The 12,370-nt window shown below is 49.9% G+C and overlaps 4 protein-coding genes across 4 annotated transcripts; all 4 read right to left on the bottom strand.

Annotated features, from left to right (window-relative positions):
- Positions 1 to 4,049: 4,049 nt before the first annotated feature.
- On the bottom strand, positions 4,050 to 5,294 carry TEOVI_000033500 (uncharacterized protein; the record flags this gene model as incomplete). Its single annotated transcript, XM_067222123.1, has 1 exon — positions 4,050 to 5,294. One exon carries the CDS (start codon positions 5,292 to 5,294, stop codon positions 4,050 to 4,052), a length of 1,245 nt encoding a protein of 414 aa, XP_067078224.1.
- A 274-nt stretch (positions 5,295 to 5,568) lies between these two features.
- Positions 5,569 to 5,910, bottom strand: TEOVI_000033600 (uncharacterized protein; the record flags this gene model as incomplete). Its single annotated transcript, XM_067222124.1, has 1 exon — positions 5,569 to 5,910. The coding sequence occupies one exon, from the start codon at positions 5,908 to 5,910 to the stop codon at positions 5,569 to 5,571; it is 342 nt and encodes a 113-aa protein (XP_067078225.1).
- A 496-nt stretch (positions 5,911 to 6,406) lies between these two features.
- On the bottom strand, positions 6,407 to 7,237 carry TEOVI_000033700 (uncharacterized protein; the record flags this gene model as incomplete). Its single annotated transcript, XM_067222125.1, has 1 exon — positions 6,407 to 7,237. The coding sequence occupies one exon, from the start codon at positions 7,235 to 7,237 to the stop codon at positions 6,407 to 6,409; it is 831 nt and encodes a 276-aa protein (XP_067078226.1).
- A 644-nt stretch (positions 7,238 to 7,881) lies between these two features.
- TEOVI_000033800 (uncharacterized protein) lies at positions 7,882 to 12,159 on the bottom strand (the record flags this gene model as incomplete). The annotated part of the gene is made up of 1 exon (XM_067222126.1): positions 7,882 to 12,159. One exon carries the CDS (start codon positions 12,157 to 12,159, stop codon positions 7,882 to 7,884), a length of 4,278 nt encoding a protein of 1,425 aa, XP_067078227.1.
- Between the last annotated feature and the right edge of the window lie 211 nt (positions 12,160 to 12,370).

The raw sequence follows: 12,370 nt of genomic DNA on the forward strand, positions 1-12,370 counted from the left end.
CATCAGCTGTGGGAATAGCTGCATCCTCTTTGCTCAGTTCCTTTGCATCATCATCGGCTGTGGGAATAGCTGCATCCTGTTTGCCCAGTTCCTTTGCATCATCATCAGCTGTGGGAATAGCTGCATCCTCTTTGCTCAGTTCCTTTGCATCATCATCAGCTGTAGGAATAGCTGCATCCTCTTTGCTCAGTTCCTTTGCATCATCATCAGCTGTGGGAATAGCTGCATCCTGTTTGCTCAGTTCCTTTGCATCGTGAGCTGCATCATTATTTGTTTTATCGTTATCACTTCCTTTATTTTTCTGTTGGAGTTCAGTGATTGTGATGTTGTCAATGACCTTTTGCGCGTTGTCAGATACGGCTTTATCCATTGATTGTTGTATTAGATTGGTTAAAATTGTTTCTTTACCTTCTTGTTCGCCATTTGTGTCCAAATGTTGCTGTTTGTTTATTGTTTTGCCGTGTTGTGGTGAGTCAAATTGATTGTGTACCGTTTGCTCATTTTCGTGTGTGGTAAGCGGTTTTTCTTGCTGGTTATTGTTTGTTTCTTTAGTTGTGAAGTCGTCGCAAGTTTCTGTACCCTCTTGTTTAATTTTGTCACTGGCTCGCCGGCTTGGAACTATTTCTTGAGTGGCAACGGTATCGTTAAGGGACGGAGTGCCACCCTCGCTACCTGTTGACCCCTTCAAAACCGTGTTTTCCCCTGCGTTGTTCAAGAGTGTTTGTTCCGCTGACAGGGCATCCCCTGGTTGTTGATGCATGGGCTCTGTTGCTTGTATTGACAGCCGATTAGAAGAATTGATTTTGTGTTCTAAATTTGTCGGTGTTGTCCCCCCAGTTTGTTTTCCTGTATCTTGTTCTTTTGATGTCCTTTCCTCTCCCTCCACTATCGTGGTAGGCTGCATACCGTTCGCCAGTTCTTGTTCTGCATGTCGTTGATTCGGTGATTCGCGTGTCTGCCGCTCTTTCTCATCTATATTTTGGCATTTTCCCACAGGAGTGAGTTGATCCCTTGTGACAGTGGTGTGCTCTTGGCAATTTCCATTGTTAATTAACAGTTGAAAAGTATTCACCCCTTGACAACCGTTGAATTGTTGCTCAGTTGCTTGACAAGGTGGCTGTTGGTACTGCTGGAGAGCCAGCCGAAGAGACATGACCTCTTTCTGTATAGCAGTGGTTGCACTCATTATGTATTGTTCAGAGCTCTCCGTCGCGGTGGTTCCTGCAAATTGTTCTTCGGAGCAAACATTTGTTTCGTGTTCAACTGCACTAGGTACCGATTTTTCATTTCCTGGGACCAGTGCGTCTTCGTTGAACCCCAAAACTCTGTTAACTTGCGGGGCAAACACCTGCTCCACTTTATGTGTGTGTAGTGTCTGTTGTTGTTGGTTGCCCTTATTAGTCTCGACTTCGGTGGCCGTTCTCACATCACCGAGATGCCCATGCAGATATTCTGTGGTAACACTACTGCTGTGTTCTTCCCAAAAAGGCTGAGAAGTAGGCGGCTCCTTCGTTTTCACACTTTGTACTTGGCTCCTTTGGTTCTGTGAGGATTTCCTCCTTTTCCCCTCCAGAAGTTCATACAACTTGTGAACGTTGTTCAGTTCACATGTAGTAATGATGTCGCGAATTGCAGCATCACTGAGTTTGCCGTCGTGTTGTATGGATACCTCCACCATATTTGAACTTCTACAATTAAGTGCTACCGAAACATTTCCATGCGGTACCCCAAGAGAGTGTGCGATATCTTTTTCATATGCCTGACATAGGTGAAACGGTACCACGCGCAACGACGTGTTTTGCTTGCTCTTGGGAAGGTCAAGGAGGAACATTGACTCTCTGGGGACCAACTTGGGCACCATCGCCCTTCGTGACATCTTTTGTCCCCTGCCTTCTCCCTTTTTAGGAGACATCTCACTGAGGGGCGAGGGAGTGCTCCGTTGCGACAACAGACATGGCTTTCTAGGGCTTGAGCACGCTAATGTTGCTGTCAATGAGAACGTGTCACCCAACGCGTCATACTTGAGGCGTCGCAACTTGTACCGTATATGCTGCTCCGCCGTATACAGTGCCTCCCTATTTAATGTTTCCTCGAACGCTACATATTGTATGTCGTCAAGCATATCTTGACTCATTTCCTCCCATGCTTCTGCCGCGTCACCTGCACTGCTGGAGCGCTGTGAAGAGCAAGTAGCAGCGAACCCCGGGCACCCCCCTTTTGCTTCCATTTGGCTACTGCTCACTGCACCTGGGCTGGGGGTTCCCGTCCACCGGGATGTGTCGAATGTCTTCCCGGTGCTGTTCAATTTGTTTAAAACTTTACTGACTATTGCCCCTGTCTCCCCCTCGTCGCCAGCTGCACCACCCATATACACTTCGTTTCGCTGCGGCGAGCCTTCTTTCCTATCGCTGCCGCTCCGTTGATTTCCCTGTGTATTTCGGTCCTGTGCCACCACAGCAATTTTGTACAAGTTCCCAACATGTCGTACGTTATCAGGCGTCAGAAGAGTGTAGGCGCCCTTGTTTTTATCAAAATATGTGATAAACACCACGCTTAGTTGTAAGAGCTCTGCGTTCTTCTGTATAGTTTCCAATACTGTCTCTATTGTCAGGGGGCCGTCGACATGCGGTGCCCCAACTAGCATAGAACCAACCAGCTCACCCGAGTCGGATATAAACTCGAGAGACCAGTTTTCTCCATTTATTGTGCCCTCCAGACGGCTTCCACTCGCACCCTGAGATCGGGGGTAACCCCCTTTGCCCCACGTGCCATCGTAGGTTGATTGCAGCGATATGTCACCCGACTGTTTTTCGAAACGAGACAATGGCCTACTGTAAGGTTCCAATAAATCCGCACTGTACGTTGAAGGCGTGTCCCTGCCACTGTGTAGGTTTCTGCCGGCTTGGTTGGGGCGTTCGCTGCCGGTAGCTACACGACCATCTAAATGTCCGTCTCCCGGATGTGCCCTAGAGGTAAAATACATGTATCCCCGCTAAGGGGGCGATAGAACCACTGCTTGTTGCCTATAAATGGGCAATCCTTACCTCCTCTTTTTCTTACCCTCCCCTCTCTCCTACTACCACGCAGTCAATGCTTTCTAATGTGAAGCCGCTCACCGCGTTAAATGAACGGGTTTGCCGAGCGAAAGGAACAAATAATACTGTGCGAGTGCGCTTTTTTCCGTGGCCGTATGTTCATGCAACGCCAAGAAGCGTGTAGGGAGCACGAAGTCCCTCTCCGTCACTTCAGTCGGGAGGGTTGCTCGTATTGTTACAAGACAAAGGTGCTGGAAAAGAAGGTGTTGCGGAGGTTTTTTCTTCCTATTATTTCGACTTCTGACCCTGAGTGTGGAGAGAAGCACATAGTTCACACAGAAAGTAGTGAGGAAAAACGGGTGGTGTGAGCGAAAAGGAGAGTGTCGGTGTGGTAAAATATACACATCCATCCAGTTTTCCCAAACATAATTAGAACCAAACTTATTTTGTTGTCTGTGAAAAAAAAAATACGTTGTACTGTTGGATATTCTACACACTTTTAAATTTCGGGGTCCGTGCAGGCATGCTATTGACGACTGTAGTGTTCGTACCCGTTGCGTGGTCCGGTAAGGTGCTCGGCAGTCCCAGTTCCACCCCTTGTGAGAGGCGTGGGTAAGATGTGTAAAATTTCATAAATCACCAACTCGTTGGCTTAGTGATGGACGCAACGGAATGTCCCTCTCTCTTTGCATTTGCCCCCACATTGGGTTCAAATGGATGCATGCCGTTGACGGTGGGGAAGATCGAAATAAACGGTGGTAATATAGGAGGAGATTAATGGGTTACCAGCGATTTTAATCTCGTTCCGTAAATATAAGGCTTTCCCCACTCCGCGCCAGCAAGTCACAGAAGAAGAAACTTCGAGCAGGTGGTTACTAAGCTGAAACCGCGCCAGATATACGGTTCTTCGTGGAACAGAGTACTGATTACAGAAGTATGAAGAAACATTTATCGCTTTGTTCGTAGGGGTGAAACTTGGCATGTAGCACAGCCAACTAACATCGTCGCCGTGGTTTACCGGGCATCCTCTTCCCTTGTGCGCTTTGCCGTTCTCCCACTCTCGTTCCATTGCATCGCCCTCTCTGCGCTGCGTCGACGCCGTTGCAAGAATTCAAAGCTCCTTTCCCACACCTTCTCCAACTCCAACCGATGCCGCTGAAAGCCAACCCTCGCCAGCTCCAGTGATTCGTCGGTATTCCCTAACCAATACTCCCTGGAGCCCTCTGTGAGAAGTTTCAGCAGGCGGTCCCAAGCCTCACAGGTGCCCATCGTGCGGGTTACGCGTACTCCCGTCAGAAGAACATAGACGGGAGTTTTGGCTGCGTGCATTGTCTCCATAATGTGAATAGAACCAGCAACTAATGGGCGGAGGTGTGCAAGTAGGATAGGAAAGCTCGCGCACTCCGGACGACCAAAGACAAACATGATTACTCCGCCATCACGAACATGTTTGACAGCGATCTGCAGCTGCGGAACAAGGAAACTAAACCATGGCAACACAGGATGCCCGTCATTCGTGGGTAGTTCACCGCTGTCGCCACTCGTTTCTTCCTCGCGCTGACCGTAGTCCTGCACGGCACCCCCGTTGACGAAGTAAAAATCCCTTCCCTTGATCGCACGGTGCTGTTGCCAGTCCTCCTCCAGTATACTCCCTTCAATTAACTCGAAGCGTCCCTTTGATGTGGGAAAATTTCTCCATGAGGAATCGAAGGCAATCCCACCACGGTCAACAGGAAGCGAAACGCCTATCCCAGACCATCGAAGTTCTGTCACAAGGTACTTCGAAACCCCTCCGGGTGCGCATCCAAGATCAAGGAACGTAGGTGCCGCCGTGGCATCTCCCGCTGACTGCTGCGTCGGGCGAGAGAGTGCTGGAGGAGCGGTACAGAAGTATTCCGGCGCCACTGTGCGTAAGACACGCTTCGCATGATCACAGTACCGCTGGCAGAGTTTACTAACATCGGTTCTCGCAAAGGAGGTAACCGGTGCCACATGTGTGCCGCTGCTCGCCTTCTTGGAGTCCTCCTCAGGCCCGCCTTGGGTTGAGTGCCTTTGACGTCGCTGATACCACATATCCAGTGCCTCAGACCTCCAACCCTCGTCGCGTTCGGCAATGAGCGCGCGGTACGCAGTGGACACGGTCAGAAGATAATCCCTCCATCGGCAGCACCGACTACTACCACTGTTAACAACGGGAGCAGAGTTGAGATTCATGGTTTGCCCATTTTTTTCAAGAACAACGTTATCGGGGGTTTCCATCCAGTGGTACCTCAACCACTTTCCTTCCCTTCCTATAGTGTTTGCAGTCGGTGGTGAACACGCTAAAGGATTCCACAGAGGAGGTGTGTGTGTTCGAGTGGGGAGTGGGGCAGGCACCCAACCGAAAAGAGGCACTGCGGATAGAATAGGGTGCACGTCCATCGTCGCACAACTGCAACAGGATGAGGGAAAGCAACGGAAGGAGTTCTTCGGATGTTGTGAGTTAACGTTACAGTTCGTTCGCTGAGAAAAACATCTCCACTGACTCATTATTTCAGTTCGCTTCGGGATTCTTCTTACTCCTCTCGATATTGTAAATGTATAATTTCTTGAGGGCACCGTCGGTGCACTGACCGAAGGCTACGTTCTCCTGAAAGCAGTCCGTTGCCCACCGCTCCCCGGCCTTTTCTTGACATTTCACACCAGTGTTGTACTCTTTTGAACAGAACACCTCCGCGATGCCCAACAAGTAGGCGCCCTTCTGCCTTTGGCATACAAAGTTGATATCATCGTTAACACGTGACTGGAGGCATTGTTCAAGGTCGCGGCGCTGCTGATCGTACGTCTGGGAGAACTTGTCTGCTAGTTGGTTAAATTCCTTTGTATTGCGTGACATTCCCGCCCATTCATTTAAATAGGAAACGAATCGGTCCGATAAAAGTCAAATAAGTAAATTGAATGAACGAACGATTTATCGCGTCACTCCTGCTCACCTCACCACGCAGTGAAGGTGGTTCTTTGGTCTAAGTATGGGAAATGGGTGAAATACAGAAAGCACGCATAACAGTACACGGAAGGAGAACGAAGGTTGCTTGAAATGGTACAACGATGTTGCAGTTAAAGTGGTTACGCGTGAAGTCGATCAAGGAAGTAGGGAATCACGTACGAGAAAGCATAAGGCATTATTTTCGCTTCCCCCTTCACCATCCTCTCATTGAGAGTTTACTTGCTTACGTTAGGTTTAATCGCCAATTCTTACACACAACGGAAATGCATGCTTGGAGCACCCAAGCTGGCCCCGCGTTGTGCTCCAAAGGGACCTGAAAACACATAACAGCCGCTACACCGCAATTTTTGCGCGCCACAACGTAGTCCTCTGGATTCCTCACTGACTAGCGATGTCTTTCCAAGAACATGCGCACGCCAGACGTCCCTATCAGCCTACCAGAAAGGACAGCACGCGCGTTCTGAGCACTCCCCTCATCCACAAAGGAAGCCAATACTCGTTCTTCCAAATCCACGGCGCCGTTATTTCCATTGGTCGCTTCGTTGAAAGAGGGGTCGAGCGGAAAGGACCTGTTGCTATCAATTTCGCTATCCACGCTTTCCCTTTCGGTGGGCACACTTACGGGGGTGGCGATTACAGTGTCCTCAACATCCACTAGTGAAAGAAATCCCTTTGCTCCATTCAATGCTCGGAGTACAAGCGTGCGCGGTGCAGGAGGGACCAGCAGAACATCAACTAGACATGCCTCTTTCGAACATTGTGTTTCCTTTAATGGAAATATCTCAACCTTCCACTGGCGGCCGCATACCACAGTGTTCTGCAACCGGTCACGCATGGCTATGGCTGCTCCCTTGTTCTGCACCTCAAATGTGAGCGTCGCGCCATCTGCCTCCTCCATTATACCCGCCTCCGATATGAACTTGCTTTGAGTTGGCAGCATGCGCCGGACCATGTGAGTATAAATAGTGTCCATCCTAGTTTGCAAATCGGAGGCGATGAATGAACCGTGGAGGATGTCCGCGTCTGGGGGCTCACGTTCTCTTTTGCAGGGACACTTCCTTATACCTTTGGGTTGTTCGACAGAACTGGCGCATTGTTTTCCATCTTCCCGATGTCCGCTACTGTGATCCTCACGCTCCAGTTTTTCCATGTTGTGTTTGCCTCTCCTTTTTTCAGGCGAGCCTTTGATACTGTGAATTCGTTCACCACGGGGCATTTCCGACAAGAATACTTCAGTTGGGTGACAAAGGTTATTCGTTGAGAGGAATTGATGCGCACTCTCCCTGCACGTTATTCTGGCCTTTTTGTCTGGGTGTGCGTGCGGAGCCGCTTCACACGATCTGTGTACAACTACAGCAAACAAATAGATGAGTATTGATAGGAAAGAAAGCGGCGGTATTGGAACCAACAATGCCCACAAAAAGAAAAAAAAACACCGCCTACGGCGGTTTGTGGAGAACAAATAGCGTAGTAACACTAGGATGGAAGCGGAGCACATCCGCAGGGTGTAAAAACGGACAAAAAAACGATGATCAGCATCTTCTTCCGTCATATGTGAGGTGTGTTTTCCCATTTTTTTTTCTTTTGTGTGTGCGAAAAGAAAGAGGAGAGGGGGAAGAAGTTTCATCACTCTAGCTAGAGACTATTCCTCCCCCCGTTCAATTCGTACAACTTAGTTTATTCCTACCCCCACCCACTTCGTCTCTGATGGACCAGCGATGCGTCCACCAATAAAAGCTCGCGGAGTACAGAGGAGTACGCTTTTTCTATGATGAGCAGGAATACATGGAATAAGTAACGTCACCAACAGCGCGGTTGCAAACGTCGTTTGTGTGCTTCTTCCATCCTTTTTTTCTTTGTTTACTTCTTTTCATCTCCCCCACTTAGTCGCTTTGTCAGTTGTTGTTGTTGCTGCTGCTGTTGCTGCTGCAGCACCCACGAAGTGGTGATACACCATTTCCCCAGCATATAGTTGTGAAAGGCTGTAGGGCTCACATCTGGGTGTTGCTTTTGCTGTGGTTGCTGCTGCGGTGAGGAAAAGGAAACGTGTGACCCCTTTATGTTGAATGAATTTGCACTCGCCTCATTTGCGGCTGCGCCTCCACAAACTTCTTGATTGGCGGCTCCCACAAAACAATCCCGACTACCTGGTTGTTTAGCGCCCGTACCCCCTGCATCGGTGAAGAATGGTAATGTCTCATTTGTAACGAACGGCATTACGCACTCCACCATCCTGTTGTCTTGTCGCATGTGTTTCATTAGTGTGACACACCACACATCCGTAGCCAACCGGCACTCCCTATTTAAGTTCCAGAAGGCCTGCATGAGCTCACTGAGCAGTTCGTGCTGTCTGGAGTGGGATATACAATCGCCATTTCCTGTGGACCCTGTTTCATACGGTGGTGAAATCTGACGGCAAGAGCTCGGGCAAGTTCTGCCACCAAGTGTTCCTTTTTTGGGGGTTTCTGCTTCTAAAGGCTCCACATAGCCGCATGCCTCTAATGCCAAACTTAATGCGCCAATAAAAAAGGGTTGAGGCGAGTGAAACGAACCCCCTTCAGTCTCACTGCTGTCACTCCCGTCTTTTGTAGTGTGGGACTCATCCACACCCGTAGTTGCCGTTGTTTGTGTGTCGTAATAATCGTCCGTGTTCCTTTCATCCTCTTCTCCAGACGCCATCGGGACTGGATGGGTTTTTGGCAGCCCAACCCTACCGCGGCCTCCACTCTTACGTTTCCTTCTGCCATTGCTGCCACCACTCCCGCGGCTGCTGCCCCTACTGCTGATTCTTGTGGGTGACGCCACTTCATGCCGTTCAGAAGTTTGTTTCCCCACCCTTTCCTGTGCTTGTTTTTCCCCCATCATGCTCAAGCTACAAATTTCCTTCCTGTTATTATTAAGAGAAGGGATGGAGTCACCGCATCCCGACAAAGAGTTAACGGTGTTCGAGTGCTGACAGCGAGAATACCACTCCTCCGCTAATTCATGATACTCCAGCATAATGTCGACAAAAGCACGATGACAGGGACGTTTCAGAGAGATGTCGGCGGCACCACTGCCGGTCTGCTGCGGTTTTTGTGACGCTGCCGCCGTCGGTGTTTGCCTTCCTTCCTCTCCGCTTTTATCAAGTAATGCGCAGTCGAACCATTTGTCCAGTAACAGCTCTTTAGCACTTGGTCGCCCCGTCTCTGCCGCGCATACGCAGCGCTGCACAAAGGAGGCGAAACTTAGCGACCACCTCCCCCTCCGTAACCGTGGGAGAGGTCTGTGATGAAGCCGCATCCACCATGGACACGCACCGTCAGCAAGGTGAATGGCAAGTAAGCCAAGCATCCAAATGTCGTGCGCGGGTGTGAGAGGGCATCTGGGGTTGTGTGTGTTATGTGTTGCTCGAATCCTTGGACCAGTGGTGTTGAATGCAGCTTTTTTGCTTGTATTACTCCCGTCTCCATGGGAGGGACGAAGCTTTGAAGTTGGGATCGGGTCGTTATGTGAAGAGGAATCGATGCTTCCACTGTTACCGGTAGAGTTGATTGTATTCTCCTCTGTAATGCACTCTGGTGGGGGCAAATACTCTTGTTCCTTAACAGTAAATAAGTGGAGCGCATCCATCGTTGGCGAGTTTCTGAAACCCTCGACTGCTTTCAGTGGTAGAGGGTATGCGCTTGAGTAGCAGGAACTTCCACGCAATTGCTCGCAATAACCGCGCGGTCCACTGACCGTTTCTTCACGGTCTACGCTGTTGCAACATTTTGCGAAAGTGCTAAACAGAGCTTGCTCAACCCTTCCGTAGTATCCGTCGGAAAGAATGACATGGTTAGAAAGCTCTAGCATAGCGTCGTTATCCTCTGAATTCGAAATGACTTCTGCAGACGCCCTAGCAGAGGTTGCAGCCTCGTCAAATATTACGGCTGAGCTCCTTCCACTGCTGCTTCTGGAATGTGTGTGTCTGACGGTAACACTACTATAACGCCTCGTGCCACTGTTTCCCAGTTCGGCGGTTATTGAGGAGGTGAGGGTGCATCCCTTTGGAGTTAGCGGGGCAACACCATCTTCATTTGCCGCCGCGACAGCTTCCACGACGTGAGAAGTGAGAAAGATGTTTGTTGCCTTCACACTTCCATGCGCTCTGCCCATGGCGTGAAGAGTCGCAAGTTGTCTTAAAACACTACGGATAATGTTTCGAATAACCACCTCACGGAGCACGTTAGATGGTTGGTTGGTGATCGACCAGTTAAGAAAAACATCATACACATTTCCTTGCGGAACGAGTGGCAAGGATAACGCAATGGCAAATTGGGGAACCGTTTTTCCTTCTTGTGGCACAGGTGCACCGGGTAGGTCACCCCTTGTGGCACTTGGCGTTGTGGTGTCGTGCGCAGGACCAGTTGTACCAATTTTGAAAGTGGAAGCCGTGGTGCCAGTATGCAGTCGGTCCACAACGGCCCCTTTGCCGTAGTCGAGAGAACTGGGGTAACTTGTACTTTTACTCCTATCCTTTGTACGCGGTACCGAATCGTTGGATGGTCTGCGAACTCCGGTGGCACCCTTTTTCACGGCTTGGAGCGAGATACCAGATTTGCAAGTCGTATCAGAACTTGGGTTAATGTTTGTCGTCGGAGCCCTGTTGACTGAACTTTTCTGTTTTAAGGATGTGCTGAAAGCCTTGGATGCCTTGTTCCCAAAACGAGTAACAGGTTCGGCCTTCACCGTTGGTCCTTGTGGGCATGCATCTTCTTTGGTCACCGAAGTTTTGATTTCACCAAGAGAAAAAACCGAGAGACCCAGAATGGGCATCTGACCGCTCAGTATGTTACTGTCCAATCCATCACTTTCCTTGGGTCCGCTTTTCTCGTTGGGAATTGTAGTGGAAAAAGTAAAGTCCCCAATGTCGCCGTCGACTGACGTGGTTACGCCCGCTTGGTATTGGACGGTCGGACCCGGTTGGCTGGAAAAACTGCCCCCCGGGCTGTATCCCCTCGCGCCACTTATCACTGATTCCTTCCCACCTCCCACACTCATTTGGTTTCGCACGTTCGCGCAACTGTTATTACTAGCAGTGTCTGACACTCTCATCGAAAGCGCAGAAAGTGGCGAGGCCACCACGTCATGTGCCATTTCTCTTGTTACCGCTAAGCCAACCCGACGTGAAGTTGCCTGGGGACTTACAAAGAACTCCGCGCCCCCAATTTCGCCAATCCTCTTATTGGTCTTCACTAAAGTGTCCACAGAGTTCATGCCAGTTCCATTCGCCTCTGCAGAAGCTAGTGTAATCCCCTCTCTGCTGCAATGAGTAGCAGATTCCGGTGAAAGGAGGATTTCCTTTAGTTGGAGTTCCAGTAACTGAGGAAAATCAGCTGGCAAGTTTCCAAAGGCCAGTTCTTCTCCCTCTTGCAAACCGCCACTATTGCGGAGTGGGCTCCCGGGGTCGCAGCCACCACTGCAACGGTCACGTTGAGGCGTGGGTGAAACTGCCGCACTGTCTGTGCGTGAATTAGGATTAGTTACCACCACTGTCCCATTAAGGGTATCAGAGAGCTTAGAGAGTCGATGTAACAGGACACCATCAACTACAAATACCCGCACGACACAAGCGGTGTGATTCTTGCACAAAGTACCACGTACGATCCTGCTTCCACGCCGCACGTTCCGTTGATAATCGGTACCACAAGGCGCATGGGTCTCATTCGGGACTGGAGGCTCGCTCGCGAGACTCGGGTAAATTCCTACGCTGTTGGTTTGGTGCAGAGGTGGTGGTCGCAGATTTAGATTTGCATATGGAGAAGGCTGCAGAGTCTCACTGTGGGAGGGTCTCGCGAACGTTGCCTTCTCGGGTGAGCCATTACTCCAGCACTGACGGGTCACGTTCCGCACAATAGACGGGAGACGTTCCTGAGGCCGACGTTTGTTAATTTCCACACCAGCGTAAGCTTCGTCAAAGATGCGACAGAAAAAACCATTACCCATGCACACCTTCTCCTTCTCCACTGGTGTGGACACGCACTGCTGGTGTTCGGCTACAGACGAAGAAAATGTTACCTGTGCTTTGAAAGAACTCGAGAATTGTGGGAGTTGGCGCGGCCGCTGTTTTCGAGGGCCCTTCCCTATTTTCCGCTGCATTTTACTGTTAGTCAACATCAAGCAGCCAGGATACCCTCCCACAAATCGGGACGAGCTCACAACAACACTAGTCCACAAAAACGGCAGTCAGCGGAAAGAAGTCAACGGGGTAGAGCACAAAAGAAACACTTAACTAGTGACAGGGATGGTAAAAGGAATGCATAACACCGGCGATGGAAAGACAACCGAAGAGATCAACGATAGTAGCAATCAGGGTTAAAAAAAAAAA

This window comes from Trypanosoma equiperdum, assembly GCF_001457755.1.
Source record: "Trypanosoma equiperdum strain OVI genome assembly, contig: ctg_155, whole genome shotgun sequence".
NCBI classification, from domain to species: Eukaryota; Euglenozoa; class Kinetoplastea; order Trypanosomatida; family Trypanosomatidae; genus Trypanosoma; species Trypanosoma equiperdum.